Source organism: Microtus pennsylvanicus, chromosome 7, assembly GCF_037038515.1.
Source record: "Microtus pennsylvanicus isolate mMicPen1 chromosome 7, mMicPen1.hap1, whole genome shotgun sequence".
Lineage (NCBI taxonomy): Eukaryota > Metazoa > Chordata > Mammalia > Rodentia > Cricetidae > Microtus > Microtus pennsylvanicus.
In genome coordinates this window covers 50,968,797-50,995,864 of record NC_134585.1, presented here as the reverse complement: position 1 = coordinate 50,995,864, position 27,068 = coordinate 50,968,797, and the positions used below count along the sequence as shown (strand labels likewise).

At 43.5% G+C, this 27,068-nt stretch overlaps 1 protein-coding gene across 1 annotated transcript in view; it reads right to left on the bottom strand.

The window, feature by feature from the left end:
- Pla2g7 (phospholipase A2 group VII) overlaps positions 1–27,068 on the bottom strand; it is a 54,069-nt gene that overhangs the window by 2,392 nt on the left and 24,609 nt on the right. Inside the window, exons 3-10 of the mRNA XM_075980671.1 lie at positions 22,978–23,099; positions 22,463–22,607; positions 19,643–19,736; positions 17,708–17,776; positions 9,295–9,418; positions 8,050–8,163; positions 6,417–6,508; positions 3,756–3,926 (exon numbers count right to left, since the gene is read on the bottom strand). Of these exons, the coding sequence (XP_075836786.1) occupies positions 3,756–3,926; positions 6,417–6,508; positions 8,050–8,163; positions 9,295–9,418; positions 17,708–17,776; positions 19,643–19,736; positions 22,463–22,607; positions 22,978–23,099 (931 nt within the window). The remainder of the gene's footprint in view (positions 1–3,755; positions 3,927–6,416; positions 6,509–8,049; positions 8,164–9,294; positions 9,419–17,707; positions 17,777–19,642; positions 19,737–22,462; positions 22,608–22,977; positions 23,100–27,068) is intronic.

Sequence of the window (27,068 nt, the reverse complement as noted above, 5' to 3'; positions counted from 1 at the left end):
GCAGCAGGCACAGGTGAAGACCCTCCCATTGCAAGACAGCATGGGATAGGGGCCCAGCCTGTGTAAGATGGATACAGGGAGCTGGGCAACAAGCGTTCCCCCACTTCTGCTTCCAGACTGCAAATGGAGGCGGCGTCCGAGGGTTGAGTGCTCTGTTAGACTTCCGGTTACGAATCAGAGACTCCAACATACAAATGCATTAACATAAAGTTTTAAACTGCCTGTGCCTCACCGTCTGTCTAAACTCTCAGTTCTACAGGACCCACTGTAGGGCCACTTCTCCCAACAATGGGTTTCAGCTGGAAATGACTCCGCCCATTCATTAACCCAGTGGGGGATAGGGATGATGCCCTCCAGTTTCCCTAATGCGGGAGGGGCAGGAGCAAGTGAAAACAAAGATAGAGCCATCCCTGGGTTTTGTTTGTTTGTTTCTCTTTTTTCGGTCCTGTTCACCTATGAAAAGTTTATGAATTAGAATAATGAAACCTTTCTTTGAGACAATGTCTTTATAGCCCAAGGTAGACTCGAACTCACGGTCCTCCTACCTCAGTCTCCCAAGTGCTGGAACAACATTTGAAAAATACAGGAAGCCTAATGCATTATAATAAAAATAATATATGTGGGTCTGGGAGTGGTGGTGTGTTTGATTTCAGAACTCAGGAGGCAGAGGCAGGTAGATCTCTATGAGTCGAGGCCAGCCAGGGCTAAGATAAGACAGAGTAAGAGCCTGTCTAGAAACAAAATCAAATCTCAGTTGTCAACATTATATGATGTGGAATCACCCAGAGACAGACACCATGTATATACTGTGGAATCCCTGACAGACCCCATGTATATACTGTGGAATCACCGACAGACAGACCCCATGTATATATTGTGGGATCCCCAACAGACAGACCCCAAGTATATATGTGGAATCCCCAACAGACAGACCCCATGTATATACTGTGGAATCACCGCCAGACAGACCCCATGTATATACTGTGGAATCACCGACAGACAGACCCCATGTATATACTGTGGAATCCCCGACAGACAGACCCCATGTATATACTGTGGAATCACCGCCAGACAGACCCCATGTATATACTGTGGGATCACCGCCAGACAGACCCCATTATATACTGTGGGATCCCCGACAGACAGACCCCATGTATATACTGTGGGATCCCCGACAGACAGACCCCTTGTATATACTGTGGGATCCCCGACAGACAGACCCCGTGTATATACTGTGGGATCCCCGACAGACAGACCCCATGTATATACTGTGGGATCCCCGACAGACAGACCCCGTGTATATACTGTGGGATCCCCGACAGACAGACCCCTTGTATATACTGTGGGATCCCCGACAGACAGACCCCGTGTATATACTGTGGGATCCCCGACAGACAGACCCCGTGTATATACTATGGGATCCCCAACAGACAGACCCCGTGTATATACTATGGGATCCCCGACAGACAGACCCCGTGTATATACTGTGGGATCCCCGACAGACAGACCCCTTGTATATACTGTGGGATCCCCGACAGACAGACCCCGTGTATATACTGTGGGATCCCCAACAGACAGACCCCATGTATATACTGTGGAATCCCTGACAGACCCCGTGTATATACTGTGGGATCCCCGACAGACAGACCCCGTGTATATACTGTGGGATCCCTGACAGACAGACCCCATGTATATACTGTGGGATCCCCGACAGACAGACCCCGTGTATATACTGTGGGATCCCCGACAGACAGACCCCGTGTATATACTGTGGGATCCCCGACAGACAGACCCCGTGTATATACTGTGGGATCCCCGACAGACAGACCCCATGCATGCCTGTAGGGAATTCTCTGATGCTCTGTGACACTGACAGATTGTCACCTTGAACTGTGAGCTAACTCTTCTCAGAGTATTTTTCTTTTTCATCTCCCTTTTAGTAGTGAATGCTCTTTTTTGACTGTTTTGATAATTTATTCATTTTTCATCTTATGAGTATGAGTGTTTGCTTGAATGTGTCTGAGCACCACATGTACAGTAAGTACCCGTGGAAGCCAGAATGAGGTATCCGATCTCCACTGGAGCTGCAGATGGTTGGGAGCTGCCATGTGGGAGCTGGGAAGATCACCCAGATGCCCCGGCAGAGAAGCGATACTCTTAACTGCTGAGCCTTCTCTCCAGCCCACAGAGAATTGTGTTGTTGCTGTTGTCTTTAACACAAAAACAGGAAAAGTAACCAAAACAATAAGTTAAAAAAAAAAAAGAAGAGAAAGGGGAAAAATGGAAAAGTAATTGCCTTTCTCTTTCCCTTCCTCACCAGTTTACTGAACTGTATTTATCTTGAATACTTAGCCCCATGATAGCTGGTCTGATGGCTGGGTGACAAGAGGTGACCATCAAGAGGTTTTCACATAGAATACATAGGCACTGGACGAAGGAACGGTTCCCATCAAGCCGGGATGACACAAGATTTCACTATGTTATAGAGAGCTGCTCACACTTTGGAAAGGTGGATTGTTACTTCGAGAATTTTCCAGTTAATATTCTCTGACCACAACTAGCCATAGGTCACTAGAGCTATGGAAATGGAAGCTGGAAAGCCAAATTATGGGTAGGTGGAACTATTCTAGGAACACCCTTCCTGCCTTTTTCCCCTCTCCTGAATTAACCAGGGTTCAGAGAATAGAAAGATATTTCTGCTTGAAAGCCTTTTAAAAAATATTTATATTTATTTCTCTCTGTGTGTATGTGTGTGTGCACATGTGTGTGTGTGTGTTTTGTGCACTTGCTGACAGAGATTAGAAAAGGTCATGGAATCCCTCGGAGCTGGAGATGCAGGCATTTATTTGTGAAAGGCCTGACATGGGAGCTAGGATCCAAAATTCAGTCCTCTGCAAGAGCAGCAACCACTCTTAACTGCTGGGCATCTCTCTAGCCCCATTTGAATAATATTTTTGAGAGTTTAAAACCACATCAGGATATAAGCATATGGCTATCACTCAAGGGCATCCTTTTAGAGCTTGGCAAAGTTCATAAACTCACGCGTTGTTCCAACAGATAAACACAATAGATGTTCTCACTTTTTCTTCAAAGACTTCCTTGCATGGCCTAAGGATGAACTGCTGTCCCTCACTCCTTCTCCCCTGTGTATGTTGGTATGTTCAAGTGTTCAGATGAACGTAGTCAGTATCTAATATATAGACTAAACTGCCAATATAAGAACTAAAACCATTTTTATTTAGAGCTGGAGAATGGCTCCATGGTTAAGAGCACTGGCCGCTCTTGCAGATAGATGTCCAGAGTTTGGCTCTCAGTACCCAAAGCTCACAACTGTGTGCACCTCCAGTTTGGGGGGATCTGATGCCCTCTGCTGGCCTCTGCAGACACTGCACACACTTGGTGCACAGACAGGCAGGCAGGCAGGCAAAACACATTCATCACATCAAAAAAGAAAGAGTAAGTCAGCTGTGCTAGTGAACACCTTAAATCCCAGCACCCTGGAGGCAGAAGCAGGCAGATCTCTGAGTTCGAGGTCAACCTGGTCTACAAAGTGAATTCCAGGACAGTCAGGGTTACACAGAGAAACCCTGTCCCGGGAAAAAAGAAAGAGAGAAAGTCTAAGAGTACTGGAGGTGACAGAGTATATTCTCTATATTAAAATCTAACCACCAGCACAGTCATTTTGCAAAGACTCCCCAATGATGATAGCCACTTCACCAAGTTTCAAGTCTAGGATCTAGCAAGTGAGCACTTACCTGATTGTAATCATTTTTCTTTCCTTGCCAGGTTCATAGAACTTTTTCATTTTCTCGATGGATTTAGAAGACTGGAATTGTTCAGAGTTGATGAAGAAGAGGGGCTGAGGGATTTTGGAATGCAGCTCCTCACTCACCGGATACATCCATGGATCGAGAGCGATCCCGCATCTGCAGACACACAGTGATGGAGAATGTAGGCTGGCCAGCAGAGACCATCTTACCCCAGCAACCTACTACCTGGCTCTCGGGAGGGAGCTACGGTGGGCTTTGGAACACTGCTGACCTGGCATTGTCAGCAGAGAGAGACCTTCCTGCCACAGCAACTTACTACACGGCTCTTGGCCATTTTCTTAAAGTTTTCAATATTCATTTTTGTCACAAAGTTTCCAAAATACCTGTAAATCAGTTATAATTACTTCAAAACTGAAAAAATAGCCATTTGCCTTTTTTCTTCTGTTTTTTTTAAGTTTTTTTGTTTGCTTGTCTGTTTTTGGTGTGTGTGTGTGTGCGTGCGCGTGCACGCAAATGTTTATCTGTGTGTGTGTGTGTCTGTGTGTGTATCTCTCTCTGTCTGTACAAATGTTTATCTCTGTGTGTGTATCTGTGTGTACATGAAGGGGCGGTATATGCAGATTTTCACAAAAGCCAGCAGATGGCGCCAGATCTCTTAGAGCTGGAGTTGAGGTGGCTATGCACTGCCTGACACAGTGCTGGGAACTGATTAGTAGTGCATGCTCTCACCTGCTGATTAATCTCTCCAGCCCATTTCCAAAGTCTTAGGTGTTCCACAGTGTGTCTGTTACACTATTTCAGAGTAATAAGATACCCAGTCACAGAGGGCTGTGTTTAGAGGGTGAAACACATGAAGTAACCCTTGAGAAAATATAACTTTGGGGACTGGAGAGATGGCTCAAAGGTTAAGAGTCTTTACTGTTCTTGCAGAGGTCCACACTAGGTGGCTCACAACTACCTGGAACTCTAGCTCTAGGAAATCTGACACCTCCTTGTGCATTTACACACACACACACACACACACACACACACACACATAAAGATGCACACACACATAATTGAAAATTGTGAGAATAAAATGTACAACATTTAAAATCAAGCTTTCTTCTTCCCACTCAGTTTGAACCTGCTCCCTGGCCTTTTTGAAAATCCACCCATAAGCTAAGCAGATGACAGCAGAACACGCCCTTCCATTGAGGGGAAACATCTCAAATGGTCCAGACCACTCCCTAGGCAGTTAGGCCTTGGTGAGTCTAGGATGAGTCGTTAAAGAAAGAAAATGTTTCTATATGTTAGAAAACTGGGCTCTTGTCTGACTTTGGTCCCAGCAACTATGATTTTAGATCCAGCCTCATTTTAAAGACAAAAGAAAAGCTCACGATAAAATTCAAAACCCAATGTCTTCGGTAAAATGATGGCAATACTATCACAAGCACGTCACAGTGAAAACAAAGATAAATTCCCAAGAGAACATGTGAAGCCCTTTACAGAGAAATGAGGACAATGGGGGATGGGTAAGGATAAGAAAACTGATTTTAAAATCAGCTTGACAAGTGGCAGCTTTCTTCATGGTATGCTCTGCTTACTTAGTCTGGGCTGCCCCTCCCTCTGCCCACGCCATCTGCATTCCCGCATCCCCACTTGAACCCTCATGGCACGTGTGTTCTGTTACGTCCCCCACTCTCCTCACAGCCTCTGTTTCCACTGCTCCTGAGACCCTTTCTAGTTTCCTGGTCTCTACATACATTCACCCAACGAAGCTAAGATCCACATATGAGGCAGACATGAATACATAAAGAATACACAAAGAACTCAGAACAACCAAACAACAACAGGAGAAGATTGGGCCAAAGTGTACCAAGTCAAGAGTTCTTTGAGGGGGGAGGGGAAAAAAAGAGTTCTTTGAAAGGAAAAAAAATGGTAAATACGTATTTTGAAAAGTGCAACATCCTTAGCCAATATGGAGGTGCAGATTAAAACTATTTAGAGAGACAATCTCATCTCAGTGAGAATCAACAAATGCCAGCAAGAACACGGGGAAAGAGGCAGCCTTGGTCACTGTTGGGACGGGTGTGAACTGCTGCAGGAACTTTGGAGATCAATGTGGAGACTTTCAACAAGCTAGCATAGAGCTGTGTTACGCCAGGCATCCACCCAAAGGGCTGCACGTCCTACTACAGAGATGCCAGTGCATCCGTGCGCCTTGCTGCTCTGCTCCAACGGCAAGGGAAAGGTGTTGGTAACGGGACGAAGAAATGGTTTCTTCCTAGGAAAATGTACAAACTCGATGAAGCAAAGAGCAATGGTAAAGCTTCAGCTGGAGAGACAGATAGCTCAGTGTTGAGAGCAACTGTTTCTCTGGCCAAGGACGTAGGTTCAGTTCCCAGCACCCACATGGCAGCTCACAGCTATTGGTAATTACAGTTCCAGGGCATCTGATGCCATCTTCTGACCACAAAGCATGAGCACAGCGCACAGCACACGTACAGGCAGGCAAGCAAAGCATCCATGAAACAAAGAAATATAGAAAAATAATAAGATGTACAAACCCCAAAGATCCCCTAATGGGTAGAATTTCAGAAAAAAACAGTTCCCTCTTTTGTGTATTACCCTGCCCTCATTTAGTTATCTTGTTTTGTCTCTTACTTGAATCTCTGGTCTTCACTGAGGGTTTGGATAACTGTGGCTCCTCCAAAGGAATGTCCAATCACTGCTATTTTATCCCCATCAATAGCGCCCTGGGTGAAAACAGCAGAACAGTGAGTTACCGTCTCACCTGGTGTTGGAAGATTACATTAGACAGTTCTGTCTGTCATACAATCATTACTCGCTTCAGGTCTCTTAGTACCTTGATGACATAATAGAGCACACACACATAGGCACATATGTTTTACACACACACACACACACACACACACACAGAGAGAGAGAGAGAGAGAGAGAGAGAGAGAGAGAGAGAGAGAGATATTCAGAGGTAAACTTACTGTTTTTTAATAATCTACACTGAAATTTGAACCTCTCTGATTTCTGTCTTACCTCATCCCATGTTCTCAGTTTATTCAATCTCTGTATTTACGGAATGTCCCCCCTGTCAGACATTGTAGTCTCATTTTCAGTGAGCTCACAGTTTACCATGAAAAAACCCGATAGAGACTTTCAACACAATGAAATGCAACCCGCCATTTGATGCCCTGAGGCCCAGATGCACATGTGGTGGTGTGAGAGCCAACCCAGGCTCTGCAAAGGTCCCGGAGTCCCCAGGAGCTTCTCAGAGGAGGAAGATTAGACAGGAGTTAGAAAAAAAAAAGGTGTTTGTGTCAGGTCAAGGGATTGTATAAGGCAGCACGAAGACAGAAGAAGGTGGCTCTTGGTTGGATCTAGGGAAGAGACCAGTATCTTATCCTCAAACTAAACAACTTCTAGTTCCTTCTACACCCTGTCCTCCAACCTGCAGCTCATGCCATTCACACTTGTACCACCCAAAGAAATATCATTCAAAACATTTGGCTAAGTCTTCAAGATCAAGCTAATACGAAGCCATTCCTAGCCAACTAATTACCTCCCATGAAAGTCTGGAGCTGAACCATATGAACTGCCAGTTCAAAGAGGCAGTTTTATTCATAATTCAACCTGGCACAGGTTTCACTGGTGCCTGTGTTGTGTGCGTGTGCATGTAGGGATGTGGGAGGGATGTGTCCATGCACACACACACATGCACACATGCATGCAGGCATGTTCTGGTCTAGTTTTATTTCTATTGATGTGATAAAATACCCTGGGAGAAAAAGGGCAGCTTTGATGAGAAAGGATTTATTCTAGCTCACAGTTCCATGTTGATAGCTCATGATGGTGTGGAAGTCAAGATGGCAGGAATTTCAAACAGCTAGTCATATTATATCAACAATCAAGCACAGAGAGAAATGGATGTATGCGTGGCTTACCTGCTTGCTAGCTTACTCGTTTGCTGGGCTTAGGTGGATTTCTCCACTCTTCCACAGTTTGGGAGTCCCTGCCTAGGGATTAGTGCTGCCCCCAGTGGACTTCCCACATCTATTAATTAAAACAGTCCCCCACAAACATACCCACAGGCCAATCCAATGTAGACCAACCCTCACTGAGTCTCTCCTGCCCGGCGATTCTAGATCATGTCACACTGGCCATCCTAGTCATCCATCACAAAGGTTCTGATCACATACCTTGCGGTGCAGCAGAAAACCAGCCAACCAAGAACAATACGAAATCACAGACCAAGGAAGAAAGAGCTCTACCACATGCCCACCTTCAGATGTTCCAAATCAAAATCTGAATCCAGGATGTTCTCTTTGGGGTTTCCATATGCAAGGTCAAGAATTGCACTGAGAGCCCGGGAGCATTCTTTGGCTCTCTGCCGCACCTGAGACAATAATCAGAAGGAAATGATAAGGCACAATATTGTAACACAATAATGTTTGAGTAGGGTTGCCTGTGGGGAAATGGCTAGACACCACAGGGGAAAATGATGGGAATAAAGACATATGATGTGGATGGCAGCTACAGTGAGGTCCCTGAGAGGTGACTTGTGTTTCTAGTTATTGTATACTAATGTATACAGTATGTGAGCATAATGTATACAGCATGTGAACAAAGTCTATCCACCCCCAGAGAGGACGCCAACAAGCCAAAGAACCGAGTTCACCAAGGTCACTTACATGTGCGTGCCTGGTGACTTACAAAAGCCATCTCCCCCAAGCAGTAGGACAGTCAGCTAAATCTTAGCTGCACAACCTCGGGGAGGGACCTTGTGAATCATGTAGCTTTCTGGGCTTCCTGGAAAGCAAGATTCCATAGTGATGTAGTCTACTTCAATGAAATGTGTGTGGGTCTAAGTGCCGTGCCACATTGAACACACCCAAGATAAAGAAGCAGTCAGTATACTTTGTCTCAAGAAATGGTTCCAATGACCACACCAGACAGATGTTGTCATTCACTGTTTTGTAACACATCAAAGCACAAGGTTTACTTGCTCAGCATCTTTCTACTATGATGGAGCCAGCATTCACAGACAGGTGAATTTTAAGGCCTGTACATTTCTTTTGTGGGGGGTGGGGAAAGGGAACAGGGTCTCATTATGTAGCTCTGGATGACCTGGAACTCAATAAGTAGATCAAAATGGTCTCAAACTCACAGAGGTCTGCCTGCTTCTGCCTCCTGAGTTCTAGGCAAGACCTGTACATTTAGACTGTTGTATGCAGCCTCTCCAAAACCTTTTTAATAATGCTTCTAGGGTTGAAGATCTAGTCATTTTCTTTATCAGTTTTGAGATTTAAAAACTAGATACTTTAACAGAAGAGAATTCTGTATGCTATCGTTATTTTCCAGAGTAATTTTGCTTGTTTTTCTGTGAAACAGACATTTCAATAAAAAGAGTTTTCTCCCCTTGGAGAGCCTTCTGACAGACCCTTGGGCAAGTGGGAGAGCTGGCAGCTAACATTAACAGACATCATGCTTTCAAGGCCGCAGCGCCTCTTCTCTCCCTGAACCGTACCTGCTCTTTCCGAACTCTCTCCTCCTCCTCTTGCTTTAGCAATTTCAGGTAAAGCCAAGACTTGTTGTCTGCTTTTGCAGCCACCTGGTCATCAAAATAGTAAGTTGCGGATGCAGATCCATCTCTACGACACATACAGATTAGGTTATGAGTTGCAGATGCAGATCCATCTCTTTGACACACACAGATTAGATACGCTCCATTCATCTGACGGTCTTCCACGGCTCCATCCTTGCTCAGTTTTTCTCTCATCTGTTGACTTCCCGTCCCTCTTCTGCTCTACTTTCCCCTCCACAAACACAAGAGGGCTCCAAGGGATATAATAACCATCCACTGTCTAGAAACGTGCGAATAACCCCTCTGCTTTCACAATCCTAGAAGGCAACATTGGGGCCATGTTAAAAGTCAGTCTCATGAGCTGGGGACAGAGCTCAGTGGTAAAGTGTTTGCCGAACATGCACAATGTCCTGTTTCCAACACCCTGCACTACAAAAATAACACAACACAACACAAACTCTGAAATTGAATTAGAACATTGGCATCTAATAACTTTAGGTATTTTGGATAAAAAAGACCTCCATTTCTAGTTTATGTGAAATGAACTAAACAACCATCCCATAGGATTGTTACAAACTCTAAAGGACCGAGATAGTGCCTGAAATACTGCAGCTTAGTCCATGGCAGACCTTTGCTGTCCTCGGGGCATGAACTCTTTTGAAAGTCTTGATAATGGAGTTCATTCTCTTTTTGTTCTCATCATGCAAAATTCCACCCATGGCTTTTATGAGCTTATAGGATAGTTATAGGTATAGTTAAGTATGCTAGCATGTTTTTGTTTTGTTCTTTTAATTTGACATACACAAGTGTTACGGGAGGTCCTCCCACTCCTCCAGCCTATCGCCGCTGAGATACCAGCCCCTTGGGGTGTGGTCTCTCTCCCTTTAAAAAAGCGGCCACTTCCCTCTACTCGCTCTCTTCACTTCCTGCTCCGCCGGTGACTTGACTTCCTTCCTGGTTACGCAGAGGGCTGACAGTGATCTGTAAGTTTTTTCCCCTTTAAATAAATATCACCCTATTAATCATAATCCCAAGTTGGTGTGGCATTGTTTGTGACTTACGCCTTCATTTGGCGCCCAACGTTTGGTTTTAGAACCTCTCCCGGCTCGCAGCCGCGAGTTCGGCTTGGCGGCCGGAAGTTCGGCTTGGCGGCCGCAAGTTCGGCTTGGCGGGCGCTTGTTCGGCTTGGCGGGAGCCCTTGCTTCCTCAGCTGCTGCCTGTGGATTTAAACTCCACAGGCCCGCGTAGTCTCTGCCTGCGTGATTTGCTCTTTTCTGAGTCGTTTTCAAATCTCCCTTGCAAGCACAGCTCTTAAGTGGCGCGAACCAGAGCACGCGGTTGCTGAAAGCTGCAACCCCTCAGGGTGACTCTGTCACGTGGAGGCATAAGTAGCTTCCAGATTGCTCTTCTCTACCCCTGGATTCTAGGTTTCTGGTTCCATCTCTGGAATTGATTTAATTACATTTACTTTGTTGAGCAACTTACATTTTCCAGTTTTTAACAAATACTAGGCGGACTCTGAAACAGGACCGTGTTTTCATCGAGACTTGGCAACAGCGCCACCTGCTGGATAATAGGTAATATGGCAGTTCTCGTTTCCAACGCGAATTTTACTGTTCTGGTTACCAATACAATGGGTTATATCATGCAAGGTTTATATGACTATGGGGATAACTTAATTTACTGGTTACTAGGTTTCAGTATTCTTTTGAATATTCTATCATTTAGGAAGATCATGGCACTCCTAAGAACCATACAATCTTTACTAGAAACTCATGCAGGTCAGGAGATTCAGGATTCAAAAGAGACAATAATAAAGACAATAATAAGAAGACTTGAAATGATTGAAGAAATGATTGGAGCTGGTGAACAGAGTAATAAGGCACAAGGACAGGATACAATGCCAACACCAGCTATTAGAACTGGCTTACCAAAGGTTTTAGCAGCATACCCTATACTTAATTCTGACAAAGCGTCAACTTCTAAAGGCTCAAAGGGAGTCAGAGAAGCTAGATGGACGCCAATAGCAATGAATGATCTAAAAGAAATTAAGCAAGCTATTGTTAATTTTGGCTTGCACTCTGCATACGTAAAGGAAATGATAAGGACTTGGGCTTCTAATGCTAGAGCTACCCCCCATGATTTCCATCAGTTAGTGTCTGCAGTTTTAGATAATGGACCTTCCTTGATGTTTGGAATTTATTTTAGAGAAGAATCCAAACATATGGAACAGCAAGGAAGAGCAAAAGGTATTGAGGTTTCCCAAGATCAAATTCTTGGTGCAGGAGAATATGCTGATCCACAGGTCCAAGCTCTTTATGATGATGAAGTACTGTGTCTATGTCACCAAGCAGCTTTAAATGCTTGGAATAGGATACAAGATCCAGCAAAAAGGGTTGAATCATATACCAGAATTAGGCAGGGACAGAGAGAACCCTTTATTGACTTTTTGCAAAGATTAATTAAGGCTCTGGACATAGGGGTAACAGACCCAGAAGCTAGACGAATACTTCTTGAATCTCTAGCTTTTGAGAATGCAAACATAGAATGCAAAAAGATAATTGGGCCTTTAAAGTCTAGATCAGCACCTATGGATGAATGGATTCAGCATACGATGAATGTTGAGACGTTTAGCTATAACGATGAATCTTGGGTAGGAGAAGCGATTTCCACAGCAATGAGGAGACATCAAACTGCCAGGTGTTTTAATTGTGGTAAATTAGGACATCTGAAAAGGGATTGCAGGCACAGAATTTCTAGGAATATTATCTCCTCTGGGAATGACAAAGATAGGAGACCTAGGCCTTCAGGTATATGTAGGAGATGCGGTAAAGGCCGACATTGGTCCAATGAATGCAGGTCAACAACAGACAAACAAGGCAACCCGATACCGTCGGGAAACTCCTTGAGGGGCCTCTCGCAGGCCCCCAAGCCAACAGTGGCCCAGTCATTCCCAGTCACAGTGGAGAACGTGCCTCACCAAGAAAATTAAAAGCTCCAATTTCTGCTGTAAAAAGTAATACTGGTCTAAATGATGAAATCCATGTGGAGGATGAGTCAAAAAACCCAGTTGGACAGAGTAAACGTATATTTTGGCAGACTTCTATTAATGATCAAAGACCAAAGCTAAGAGTCTGTATAAATGGCACTTTTATTGAAGGCTTATTAGACACAGGTGCGGATGTAAGTATCATTACCCCAGAATCTTGGCATCCGAATTGGCCTCTTCAAGAGGTAGATGTTCAGTTCCTGGGAATTGGAACCCTATCTCGTGTAAAACAAAGCACAAGATGGGTTGAATGCATAGGGCCCGAAGGGCAAATAGGAAGACTAAGGCCATATATAGCCAATATTGCCATAAATTTATGGGGCCGTGACCTGCTACAGCAATGGAATACCCAGATTAACATTCCTGTAGTTCCAGGAACTCATAATTCTGGGAAGTATATGATGAGGTATTATGGAAAAAGGTCACTAGCCATTCAGGCTGTACAAGAACATACAGCAAATACCAAACCTTTAGAGGTACCAACAGCCCTACCTTTAAAATGGCTAACTGAGAAGCCAATATGGATCAAACAGTGGCCTCTAGCTGAAGATAAACTACAGGCATTGGAACAGCTGGTGCAGGAGCAACTAGATGCTCACCACATTGAAGAATCAACCAGCCCTTGGAATTCTCCTGTGTTTGTTGTAAAAAAGAAATCTGGTAAATGGAGAATGGTGACAGATCTAAGAGCTGTCAACAAAGTAATTCAACCTATGGGCTCACTACAATCTGGAATTCCTTTGCCTTCTCTGTTACCAAAAGGATGGCCTCTTATAGTTATTGATTTGAAAGATTGTTTTTTCACTATACCGTTACAAGAAAAGGATAGAGAAAAATTTGCCTTCACAGTGCCTACTTATAATAATTCTCAGCCCAATAGGAGATATCAATGGACTGTCCTCCCACAGGGTATGCTCAATAGTCCTACACTGTGCCAATATTTTGTAAGTAAGCCATTGGAAATAATTCGTAAACAATTCCCCAAGTCCATTATTTATCATTACATGGATGACATCTTGTTATCTGATCCAAATAAAGATACTTTAGAAAGGATGTTTGAAGAAGTAAAGAAAGTCTTGCCTAGGTGGGGATTACAAATTGCCCCTGAAAAGATTCAAAGAGGAAATTCTATTAATTACCTAGGTTACAGAATAGGGTTAGAGAAAATTAAAATGCAAAAGGCACAAATTAGGAGAGACCGGTTAAAGACTCTTAATGACTTCCAAAGATTGTTAGGAGACATTTCCAGTCTACGACCAGCTGTTGGGATAACACCTGATCTAATAGTTCATTTAAACAAAACCTTAGATGGTGATAAAGATTTGAATAGTCCAAGAGAACTGACAGCTGAAGCAGAAAAGGAACTGACAATGATTGAGGAAAAATTACAGGAGGCACATGTGGATAGGGTGAACCCAAATCTTAGCTGCATCCTAGTCATATTGCCTTCCAGAATTTCTCCTACAGGGATTCTAATGCAGAGGGAAGATATTATTTTAGAGTGGATATTTATACCTAATAAACCAAGTAAAAAATTAAAAACTTATGTGGAAAAAGTCTCTGAATTAATTATAAAAGGTAAGCTGAGACTTCGTCAACTAGCAGGTATAGACCCAGCAGAAATTATAGTGCCTTTTACTACTGAAGAAATAAAAAAGTTATGGGAAGACAATGAACCGTGGCAAAGAGCTTGTGCTAATTTTTTGGGAGAAATTAATAGCAACTATCCCAAAAGTGGTAGACTTAACCTCATAAAAAGAACTTCTTGGATTCTTCCTAGAATTGTACGTGATGCTCCAATAACTGGAGCCCGTACGTTCTATACTGATGCAAATAAATCAGGGAAAGCAGGTTACAAGTCAGATGAATTGAGTAAGGTGGAACAAAGCCCTTATAATTCTGTCCAGAAGGCAGAATTATATGCCATTCTTATGGTGCTAAGGGATTTTAAAGAACCTCTTAATATAGTTACAGATTCACAATATGCAGAAAGAGTTATCTTGCATATTGAAACCGCTGAATTTATACCAGATGACACAGAGTTGACTTCATTGTTTATCCAGGTACAAGACATAATCAGGAACAGGCTTTGTCCGATGTACATAACACACATCCGGTCCCATACAGGTCTGCCTGGTCCTCTAGCCCAAGGCAACGCTGAGATTGATCAATTATTGATTGGAAGTGTGTTGCAGGCCTCAGAATTTCATAAGAAGCATCATGTCAATAGTAAAGGCCTAAAGAAAGAATTTTCCATTACTTGGCAACAAGCTAAGGACATTATAAAGAGATGTCCTACTTGTTCTTTCTATAATCAAACACCGTTGCCTGCAGGGAGTAACCCAAAGGGCACTAAGAGAAATGAAATCTGGCAGATGGATGTGTTCCACTTTATAGAATTTGGTAAATTAAAATATGTACACCACACCATAGACACGTATTCAGGTTTTCAATGGGCTACTGCCCTGAGCTCAGAAAAGGCTGATTCAGTAATCACACATTTATTGGAAGTTATGGCCATCATGGGTATACCTGCGCAAATAAAGACAGATAATGGTCCAGCATATGTATCTAAGAAAATGAAATGCTTTTTTGATTATTATAATATAAAACATATTACAGGTATACCAAATAATCCTACAGGTCAGGCAGTTATAGAAAGATCAAATCGTACTATAAAGGATATGCTGAACAAACAGAAAGGGACCGAAAATACCCCCAGAAATAGATTACATAATGCTTTATTAACCTTGAATTTTCTTAACGCTAATGAGAAAGGAACGACAGCAGCAGAGAGACATTGGATAATGGAAAAGTCTGCTGAACTAAATCAACCGATTTATTTCAAAGATGTGCTGACCTCTCAATGGAAGCCAGGAGATGTGCTACGTTGGGGAAGGGGTTTTGCTCTTGTTTCCACAGGAGAAGAAAAATTGTGGATACCATCAAAATTAATAAAGTTTCGATTTGAAGAGGAAAAACCTCTTGGAAAGGAGAAATGACAACTTATCTACAATGATGATATTCATACAGATGGTAAGAAAAACATATAGAATGGGGGCAGGGTTCTGTTCTTATCTCCACAGGAAAACACTCATCTTTGAAAAATTCAAGGGACCCTGGATGTTTGGATACTGACAGATGGAAAAGTACCTGCCCGATAGGAAATATCAAGAAAACTGAATGGGTTGTGTAAGTAATATTAAACCATATTTCTAAATTTATAAAGCTGGTTTTGAAGTTGGACTCTGGCTCAGTCCCTCTCCAATTCCAAGCCTGTTAGTAAGAGAAAAACCCAGAGTTTCTGGAGTTTCTGTCTCATGTCAAGAGCCATGATGTGGGACAGAAAGAAATATGAGTTTAGAAAACATCTTTGCTTTTCTTCATATCTATCATACTTTTCATTGAATATATCTATCATGTCTTTCATTGAATATATATATATATATGTCTATATGATTAATGCTTAAGTTTTTCATAATGAACAATGAGTTTTTCCTGAAGTGACATTTGAAGTTTCCAGGAAGAAGATGGGGCCCCATAACAACAACTCCACCTGGTTGATATGACGTCATGATACTGATAGCGCTACAACAAGACCTGCTTTGGATACCAGCTGCACAAGACAGTTCCAACTTGGTTAGCTGAAATGGTGCACATCTTATACAACATTTTGGCCAGACCTGCACAAAATACTCAGAGACTATTGGCAATTTTAAAAGACATTGATCTTGAAATTTAACCATCATTTTACTTTCACAGGATCCCCCAGAAAGAACGTCGCCCCCATGACAGCTGGAAGTAATTCTAGAGGACGACGTCCCCTCTCCCAGTAAAGTTTGCCCTTGGGTTTAGGGACATCATTTAGGGGTTGATTATAATTAGTATACGATTGAGGGTTGGGGGAGGAATTTTATAAGCTCAGGGATCATTTTGAAAAAAAAAAAAAAAGAGGGATGATGGGATAATAGATTTGTAATTGTGAGTTACTGTTGTTAGACAAATATATTGATATAGATTCTTGTATATTGATACAAAGTTAAATTGTATTGACTATTGTATGCATTCATGTTTCTACCTCTGTTTAAAACATTTTTATGTATTGACATATATTGTATTGTATATATTTACCATATTGCTGTGTACATTTCTACCTCTGATTAAGATACTTATATAATGTTTGTGTATTGATATATATTTACCTACTGCAATGTATATTTGTACATTGTTTATATTTGGAGGTCATTGTCCTCATTTGTTTCACAGTTGTTTATTGTCTTAGTCTTTAAGTTAGATAGATATTGAGAATTATATAGACTAATAGTCATCTAAGTTTGTCATTTATAATTAGACTAATCAGGTTCTTTAGATATATAGAGATTATACTCAGTATAGATAGATAGTCTTCAACTTCTTCAAAGAGCTGTAGAAAATGGCCTTTAATCTAACTCAGAGTTTTGTGGTAGTGAGACACAATTGCTCCTGGCAACACCACTCTATTTCCCGAGAGAATGTTGAGCACCAAAGACACTCCACCTGGAGCCTTTCCTTTTGGCAGAACTGGCCTTGGGGCAAAGAAATGCCCATACCTCAACCACTGACAAAGATACAGAGCGTGCATCAATGGATAAAACAGGGCTGTCTTATCCTGCCAAGACAGGGTAAGATAGTTTTGAAAAGTTGCTTGCCTTTGAAAATGGTGTGTCAGTTATGTTAGGCCTTAGCCAAAGTTGGTTGCTTCAACGCTGCTAATGTGACTTTGGGTGATTGCCTAGGTAGCTAGTTGTCTCTGTGATTTGTTGCATGTTTTGGAAGTTGTTTTACTGAACTTCCTAATTAACCAGGTAACATTATTTCCCTTCTCAGATCTTCGATGGGGTTGAAGACTATATAGATGTAGTTACTTTTCTCTCATGACTTGGCCAAGTTATTTATTATACAAGACCTAAGCTAGTTAGAATAGGATATTTGTACTTATTGTATATAATTTCATAGTAGGTTTAGAACTCTCTTATTTAAACAGAAGGGGGAGGTGTTACGGGAGGTCCTCCCACTCCTCCAGCCTATCGCCGCTGAGATACCAGCCCCTTGGGGTGTGGTCTCTCTCCCTTTAAAAAAGCGGCCACTTCCCTCTACTCGCTCTCTTCACTTCCTGCTCCGCCGGTGACTTGACTTCCTTCCTGGTTACGCAGAGGGCTGACAGTGATCTGTAAGTTTTTTCCCCTTTAAATAAATATCACCCTATTAATCATAATCCCAAGTTGGTGTGGCATTGTTTGTGACTTACGCCTTCACACAAGAACATACCTGTGCTCTACAGCAGCGACTATAAACCCATAAGATGCCAGGCCAATGCCAATAGCAGAATAAATTGTCCTAGAAAACAAAAATGGGGAAGCATTACAATTACCAACAGCCATTACAAACCCAAGTCCACTAAGAAAACGAAGAATGTGGAGCCTGTTACACCCTGCATCCGCACATTGGGCAGCTCTCATCCTCAAAGAGCTTACCCCTTGGGAGTCATGTGGCAGTGTCTCGAGGTGTTTTACTTCCTCTGGAGAAAGGAGGCTACAGTACACAGGATAGGACCTCTAAAACGAGCCAAAATTATGTGGTCTAAACTGTCAAGAATTCTGAATTAATGAAACTCCGAGTTAATGTCACAGTGATTACAAATAATGGCTTTTGGAGTTGATGCAGACCATGACTACAGCACACACACACACACACACACACACACACGTTTAATTATTCTCTTTCATTCCTCATTCCTCCCCTGATCATCTTCTTCAATTCATCCTTGACTCAATTTTCTCCTTATCTAGTGACTTCCCTTTAGGAAGTGCTCAGAAAAGGATCTGATTGTCCATTGTCTACTGACATGCAAAATACTATGTACTTATCAAAGGCAAATGTGGGGGCCACATTGAAAAGCCATTTTCACAAGTTGGGGACACAGCTCAATGCTTAAGTGAGCTGAACTTAAGTTTGAAGTTTTGAAATCTTTGCCATTTAGTAGCTATCAGAGTTTTAGATAGTTACCCAATTTTGTTGTCACATATGAGACAGAGCTAAGAACAAAGGCTTATATTTAGGGTTAAAGGAGGTTAAGGTTTTCTTTTTTTTATTTATTTATTTTCTTATCTATTTATTTATTTTTGGTTTTTTGAGACAGGGTTTCTCTGTAGCTTTTGGAGCCTGTCCTGGAACTAGTTCTTGTAGACCAGGCTGGTCCTGAACTCACAGAGATCCACCTGTCTCTGCCTCCTGAGTGCTGGGATTAAAGGTTTTCTTTTTCAAAGATTTAAAGTTTTTTATTTGTGTACGTGCACATGTGTGCAGGTGCATGTGGAGGCCAGAAGAGGGCATTGTATCCCTTGGAGCTGGAGTCATCTGTAGCTGAGGGCTACCTGATGGGGGCTCTGGTATATGAACTTAGGTTCTCTGCAAGAGCAGGAAGTGAACCTTCTTCACAACTTCAGAAACTTTTAACAAGGTAATGCACACAGGGAGGCCATCCATAGGAAGGTATGTCAGGTTCCATCACTTCCTGGCTGCTTGGCCTGCTTCAGGCCCTTGAGTCTTCTCAGCTGTGGTCAAGTGAACGCATGTACCTTCGGTGCCTTGAACCTACTTAAAGCAGTGTGACTACTTAGCATGTCTAGTGTTCTGGAAATGATCAGACTGTGAGAAGAGGGCACATAATTCAGTCACAGCCACTCCCTGCCACATCTCCATTTTCTACGACCTCTTTCCCACACCACGCGTTCCACAGTCCATGTCCGGAGAAATAGAAAAGGGATGTTTGGGAACTGTGTTTTCCACTGCTGGAGGCACAGGAAGTGATGTGGTCGATGGTGTAGACTTGAAGCCCTGCCTTCTGCAGGTCAGAGTAGCTACTTCCGGCTGTGTGAGAAAGATGGCTCAATCCTGCTGTGGCAACCATTGACAATGCGAAAGTTGAATGCACATAGCTCTGCTCCCAGACAGCTTTTCTATAGACGGCAGGCTAAATCAGTTTCTTGAAATCAAATGATTTTCTAGACTATGATTACAGTGCTGAGAAGAGATTCTACCCAACTTTCTACCAGTCCCACAGTAAGTGGGAACCCCAAGTGTCCAACATGGGCCAACATTACATTCTGAAATCTGATCCTTTGTTTGTTTGCTTGTTTTTAAAGCAACAAATCTAGGCAGGGATGGCTCCGAACTAAAACTGTCTGGTCTCCCAAGCATTACCTGAAGCCTCCAAGACCATGAGAAAAGACAATTAGTGGATATTTTTCACCAGTCTTCAGAGGAGAATTCCAGCTTGCAGGTGTTTTCATTGAACCTGGAAACAGTAGGAGGGAAATCAGTATTTCCTCTGGCTTGAATGCTGCATTCAAGCTGCTAATTATTTTCTACCTTCTGGGTACAAATCCCCAACCCATGGAGTCTTTTGTTTTGCTTTGTTTTGTTTTTCGAGACAGGGTTTCTCTGTGGTTTTGGAGCCTGTCCTGGAACTAGCTCTTGTAGACCAGGCTGGTCTCGAACTCAAAAAGATCCTCCTGCCTCTGCCTCCTGAGTGCTGGGATTAAAGGCATGCGCCACCACCGCCCGGCTCCCATGGAGTCTTAACAATGACTTTAAAAATTGGTATGCTCACTTAAAAAGCCAGATACTAGACACTCACCAACCAGGGACCTCAATGTGTCTTTCCCCCATGAGTGCATTACTAGTGAACTGTCACCGACCCCACGGGGAGAAGGTTTCCTACTTACAGGCGTATTCTGCAAAAACACTGCTTGCTTCTATTTTGAGGTTTTGAGATAATGTTGAACATTTAATTTAAAACTAACCATGCAGGAGACCTTAGATCATTGTACTGATAGCCAGGACCTGAGACCCACAGACTCCTCTCATGGCGCTTCACAGTCTAGCTAAAGATGGGAGAGATGGGGAATTCACACGCCAGAGCGAACTTTGCATGAGACGGCCACTGACTAGTTATTGACCACGGGCATGGTCCTCTGATGGAGGAGGGTCTATGTGTTACTTTCATTGGTTAATAAAGAAACTGCCTTGGCCCTGATAGGACAGAAAATTAGGTAGGTGGAGTAGACAGAACAGAATGCTGGGAGAAAGAAGCTGAGTCAAGCAGACGCCATGCTTCTCCTCTCCAGGCAGACGCTATAGCTCTCCTCTCCAAGATGGACGCAGGTTAAGATCCTTTCCGGTAAGCCACGACCTCGTGGTGCTACACACACTCATTAGAAATGGGTTAATCAAGATGTGAGCGTTAGCCAGTAAGAGGCTAGAGCTAATAGGCCGAGTAGTGTTTAAAAGAATACAGTTTCCATGTAATTATTTCGGGTGTAAAGCTAGCCGGTTGGCAGGAAGTGGCCCGCCACTCCTCCCAACTACAGACCTCAGCTTCAGATTCCTCTTCTACAAAATGGTGGGAGTGATTATGATCTTAGACACTTTTAATGAAACTCGTTATCTAATTAGTTTTTATATAAAGCGCCCATTTTCTGTATATAAAGTCCTAGTAAAAAGCTTGAAACTGGAAAATACCACCTCCCTTCCTTCACATCTCAGTGTTTTTATCATTCGTGTTATGATCATTTGGATGTCATTGTCTCATAAACAAATATGTGGTCATGAAGACTGCATGTGATGGCTGCCATGCTATGCAGCAGTATTTTCTAGTTTAGGGCATTTTCCTGCTTTAAAGCAATTTCTATGAAAATCTGAAGATAAGCTTAAAGAGAATTCCCGAAGCTGAAAAACTTGAAGTGTGGGAGTCTCCTCTGTGTGCTATGACTACCATTAATAAATAAAGAAACTGCCTTGGCCTGTTGATAGGGCAGAATGTAGGTAGGTGGGAAGAACTGGACTGAATGCTGGGAAGAAGGGCAGAGTCAGAGGGAAGCCATGGAGCCACCAGAGTCAGACATGCCGAATCTTTGCTGGTAAGCCACTGCCACATGGCAATATACAAATTAATAGAAATGGGTTAAATTAATATAAGAGTTAGCCAGTAAGAAGCTAGAGCTAATGGGCCAAGCAGTGTTTTAATTAATACAGTTTCTGTGTGATTATTTTGGTTCTGGGCATCCAGGACCAACAAGTGGCTTCTTCAAGACTGAAGGATAAATTTGAAGGTATAATTAACATAGGTTCAAATTTACACCCAATCTAACAAATGATAGGAATGGAAAGTCTCCTTGGCATAATGTGGGTGTATAAAATGATGGCTGCCTTGGACTGTAGGACAGACTGTAGGACAGAAGTGGGTCCTCTGTGGGTGGGTGATGGGCAGGAACTGAGATCTCCTATAAGCGAGATGGTACTTGGGTTGGCTTCTATTTTTCTATTTCTGTCTGAAACAATACGCACAGGCAGTGGTCCCACCAGACAATTTGCTGTTCTCACCACATGGTGGCTTCCACCACAAGATGTAAGAAGGGAAATTGTGGAGCAGGTATAAGATGTTAAGGCAAATATGACATCCCTACCCCATCCCATCCCATCCAAATCAGAATTCGCAAAATTATAAAGAACAACTGCTTCTCTCAATGTTGCCTAATTCCTTAGGAAATCCTGTCTCTCTAGCTAGGGAGATCTCTCAACTGTTAAAGTGTTGCCCTGTCATGTGGTATAAAAACACGAGGCACATGCCTGTAATCCCAGTGCTGTGGAGGCTGAGAAGGGGAGTCCCTGGGCCTCGCCGATGAGCCATCCTAGCCTAACTGGTGAGCCCCAGGTTACTGGCAGGTGGACTGCGTTCCTAAGAAATAACACCTCAGGCTGTCCTCTAGCCTTCACATGAATGCACTCGTGTGCATAAGAACACACATATACACATACCATACACACAGAAAAGGAAAAAGAAATTCCATCCTTACCATCACAGGAGAAAATCAACCGTAGTCTTACTGCTTCTAACTTTTCTTTCTTATATACATATATACATACACATATACACATACATACACATATATACATATATACACATATACACATACATACACTATGCATATAACTTCAGAACAGGACCAATAGAAATCTTACCATATAAGAAGTTCAAAAATTTGCCTATAAAATGGGGTGTTCCAAGAAATTTACTAAGACCAAAAAAATATTCTTTGTTTGGGATCCAAACAGTGTCCAAGCGCTCATGATCCTCAGATGGGTAGTACAATCGCAAGAAGACACTCTGTTGGAAAAAGAAGGGAACAGACTCAGTCAAACACAGTCCAGGTGCAGCACTTTGAATGTGGTTATCACCAGGACCCAGATCCCTGTCTTTCCTTAAGAAGCCCAGGTGCCTGAAGATAACCATGAAGGAGAAGATAGAAGAGTCATGCTCTGACTAGAATAAAAATCTGAGATAAAGTAGGATTCATCAGGACATTAACCAGGAGACAATAAACAACTGAAGGAAGACACAGCAGCAAACGTGTCGCAACAGGAACAGCCAATTAGTCATTCCCAGGTGAGTGCAAGATCAAGTCATCACGTGTGCGCAGGCGAGGGAGCAAGGGCAAAGCCTTGGAATTTCAGGTTAAGGCAAAGGAAGGAATTACCTCATTAGTATAACCGAACATCAAGTCTGCAGAACCGACAGGGTAAGATCCATTTCCTTTGGGGAATTTACTATGGCCAGAGCTGGCAGTAGACATCACGGCTTGTATCTTATGGAACCATGCTGAAAAATAGGTTCAGGTAATGTAAGCACATGGCAGCAACCCAGTCCTCAGTGACTTCCAAGGCAATACATACTGCTCATAGCTTCTGGCTGTGTGTGTGTGTGTGTGTGTGTGTGTGTGTGTGTGTGTGTGTGTGTGTGTGTGTTTTCATTTGTACATGTGAATGTAGAGGCCAGAGGTCTATGTCTGCTCTTCTCTTCAGTTGCTCTCCACCCCAATTTTGGAGACAGAATCCTCACTGAACCTGGAGATGATTGATGGGACAGGATGACAGACCAATGAGTGCCACAGATTCAGCTGTTTCCGCCTCCCCAGCACTGGCAGTTACAGACATATGCCCGGATTTTATATGGGTGCTGTCTGAGATCTGATCGTCATACTTGTGTGACGAGCGCATTACCGATTGACTCCTCGTTTCTCACCCCACTCAAGGGCCTGCTTTGTACAAACCATGTATGGAGCTTTGGGGAATAAAAAGCTGGAGGTAGACAGGCATCTTCTGACTAGTGTTTATACTGTGTGTGTGTGTGTGTGTGTGAGAGAGAGAGAGAGAGAGAGAGAGAGAGAGAGAGAGAGAGAGAGAGAGAGAGAAGACAGGGCTTCTCAGTGTAGCCCTAGGTGTCTTGAAACTCATTCTGTAGACCAAGCTGGCCTCAGTCTCACAAAGGTCTGCCTGCTGGTCTCTTCCTCCTCAGTGCTAGGGTTAAAGGCATGCTCCACTGTGCATAGCAAGCTTACACTTCTGTCCATCTGGACCTGACATGTTTCCATAGCAATATTAAAGCTGATGGCCAAGATGAAACTAAATGACCACCTCCCAATTGCCTTTTCTCACTCCGCAACTGTCCAGCCCCACCCCGAACCCTAGAATTCTCTATCTTGTGAACTGCAGGCCAGAATCCCGCAAGTCAAACAAGTCTTCACATAATATCTATGATTTGTTCTTATTTGGGAGTTATCCCTGATCCCAGACACAAACATTTCTTCTTCAGAATCACAAGAATGAGGACAGTGGCCCAGATTAGCTACTGCTCAAGAGTTGGCCCCTTTAGTCTAAATACAACCTCTGGTGAACTAGGCTCAGTACAATTTTGTGCAAAGGAGGGCCACTAAGATGAAGCACCACCAACCTCTCTTGTCCTGCACTCAAACCCATCATCACTGACCCACCCACTCTTTTTTCTCTGAAGTCCAAACCCTTCCATATACCTGCAACTGCCCTCCTTTCTAAACCTCAATCAAATCCATGCTTTACTTTTAGATGTTGGGCCTATGGGCTGGAGAGATGGCTCAGAGGTTAAGAGCACTGACTGCTCTTCCAGGGGTCCTAAGTTCAATTGCTAGCACCCACATGGTGCCTCACAACCATCTATATAATAGGATCTGATGCCCTCTTCTGGCATGCAAAACACTAATACATCAAATACATAATTTTTTTAAAAAAAAAATAGACGTTGGGTTCAAATAACAACAAATCGAGACTCATACTTTTCTTCATACACTAAGTCTGCCCTCAGCATGCACTTCGTTGAACCATGGGAGCCAATTATTCTGCTGCACAGACTCTGTGTTTTGCACTGCGCAGGCTCTGCCAAACACCCAGAGCTATGTGAAGTGTGGCACCTGCCTTGTTATCGTGCAGCATTGCTCAGCACGGTTTTGCATCTTGGCAGTAATCTTCTTCACATCCTCCACTGATGACTCAGATGTGAAGCACCAGCCAGCCGATGGAGGCTTCAATACCAAGGCCTCCTACGCGAAGCTGATCCTCAGGCTGGCATCATGGGTCTCACCCAGAGCTGACCAAGGGCAGATCCCAGTCCTCACTCCAACTCAACTGAACCAAAAAGATTCAAAGTAGGCTGACTCAAGTTGAAGAGATGTTGTGTCGCGGTCCAGACCTCTTGGCCCACCACACTGATTAAGCAATGGTAGGAGGCAATTTCAAGAAAGACAGGGTAAAGTGGAGTGAAGCCCAGTGCTGGACCCAAGTGGTCCTGTTTCACATACTGAGCTATGGTATTCCAGCCTAAGCAATTCAACTCCTCTCTCTGGTGCCTTTGGTAGAGCGGGAGATAAAGGCCCTTAACCAACCTCCAGACAGCTGTGCGGATGAAGGCAGATGATAGGAATGTATTCATTGTGTGCCTAAAACTGGCTGTAAATGTAACTGGCAGCCAACTGCCGTTACTTCTTCCCTTCTCCAGAGCCGGTAACCTCTCACCACTCAAAGGATGGGGAGTCCTCAGAAGGGCTTAGCAGATCTACCCTAAAGCTTCCACTCTCCTTCAGGACACATTCAAAATTCCAGGCATTTCCTTTTATTTTTTTTCTTTTTGCCTCCTCTTGGTGAACATTCCAGGGCTTCTTTTTTTTTTCTTTTTTTTTATTGATAAAAGAAGAATAAAGAAAAAAAACAAATTTCTACCTCCTCCCAGCCTCCCCTTTCCCTCCCGCTCCTCCCACTCTTCTCCCTCTCCTCCCACTCTTCTCCCCCTCCTCCCACCCCTCTCCCCTTCCCCCCACTCCTCTCCCCCTCTCTCTCCAGTCCAAAGAGCAGTCAGGGTTCCCTGCCCTGTGGTAAGTCCTAGGTCCTCCCCCCTCCGTCCATATCTAGGAAGGTGAACATCCAAACTGGCTAGGCTCCCACCAAGCCAGCAGATTGCGTAGGATCAAAACTGCGTGCCATTGTCCTTGGCGTCTCATCAGCCCTCATTGTTCGTCATGATCAGAGAGTTCAGTTTTATCCCATGCTTTTTTTGGTAATAGTCCAGCTGGCCTTGGTGAGCTCCCAGTAGATCATCTTAGAACTTTCATCTGGCGAGGGATGGAGATAGAGACAGAGACCCACACTGGAGCACTGGACTGAGCTCCCAAGGTCCCAACGAGGAGCAGAAGGAGGGAGAACATGAGCAAAGAAGTCGGGACCACGAGGGGTGCACCCACCCACTGAGACAGTGGAGCTGATCTACTGGGAGCTCACCAAGGCCAGCTGGACTATTACCAGGGCTTCTTTAGAATCACAAAAGCTTCTTCCTCTCCCGTGTAAGGTTATCTGTGGAGTCGGGCTTGGTGTAACTGGGAGGCGACATGTCTAGAGAGTAATGGGGTAGAAGACACCTCTACCTCTCCTTCTGTGGTGAGCAGCCAGTGTGTGGCTGTACCCCATCTATAGGCAGCCGTAGCAGGGCTGGACCAGTGGAGACCACTGGCTCTCACAGCTCAGTGAGGAGCCCCAGAGAACTCTTAGCTGCTTTGGAGACCTTCCTAACAGTAGAGTTCCACAGCCCACGCGTGAGGTCTTCATTCTACTGAAACCATGGAAACCTCCTCAAACAACTGACCTTCTCTACTTCAGGAGCCTGTTCACCCAAATCTAGGAGCCACAAGTACTACACTGGGTGCAGCAAAGGATGCCTACAGCTCGCACATCACATGAGTCTGCATCTCCATCCTCCTACCTGTTTGGAATCATCACAAGACGGAAGAAAGAGATGTTGGAACAACCTCATCTTGGATGCTATAGACTGTGGCTCAGAATTCATCTTTTCCCAATCTTCAACTTTATTTGAATAGGAACTTTGGACTCTTAGGATGCTACTTGGTATATATTTTTGTTAGTCAAATGTCCTAGGTCTTGAGATGTATACATTCTGGAAAAATTGCATTCTCTTTTATACTTTTATTGTCCTTCATCAGCATGTAGTGTATCTCTAGCCCATACTGGTAAGCTTTCCCAGGTATGACAGCACATACATGCCTGGAATATCAGTGCCTGCAAAGAGAACAGGATAAATAATTCAAGGCTAGCATTTGCTGTCAGGTGAGTTAGAGATCAGCCTGGGCTACATAAGGCTGTACCAATCAACCAACAGCCCGTGTGGGGACACAAGTTAACGTGTTCGCTGCATAAGCATGAGGACCCGAGTTAAATCTGCAGCACCACATAAAACACTAGGCCTGGCTGC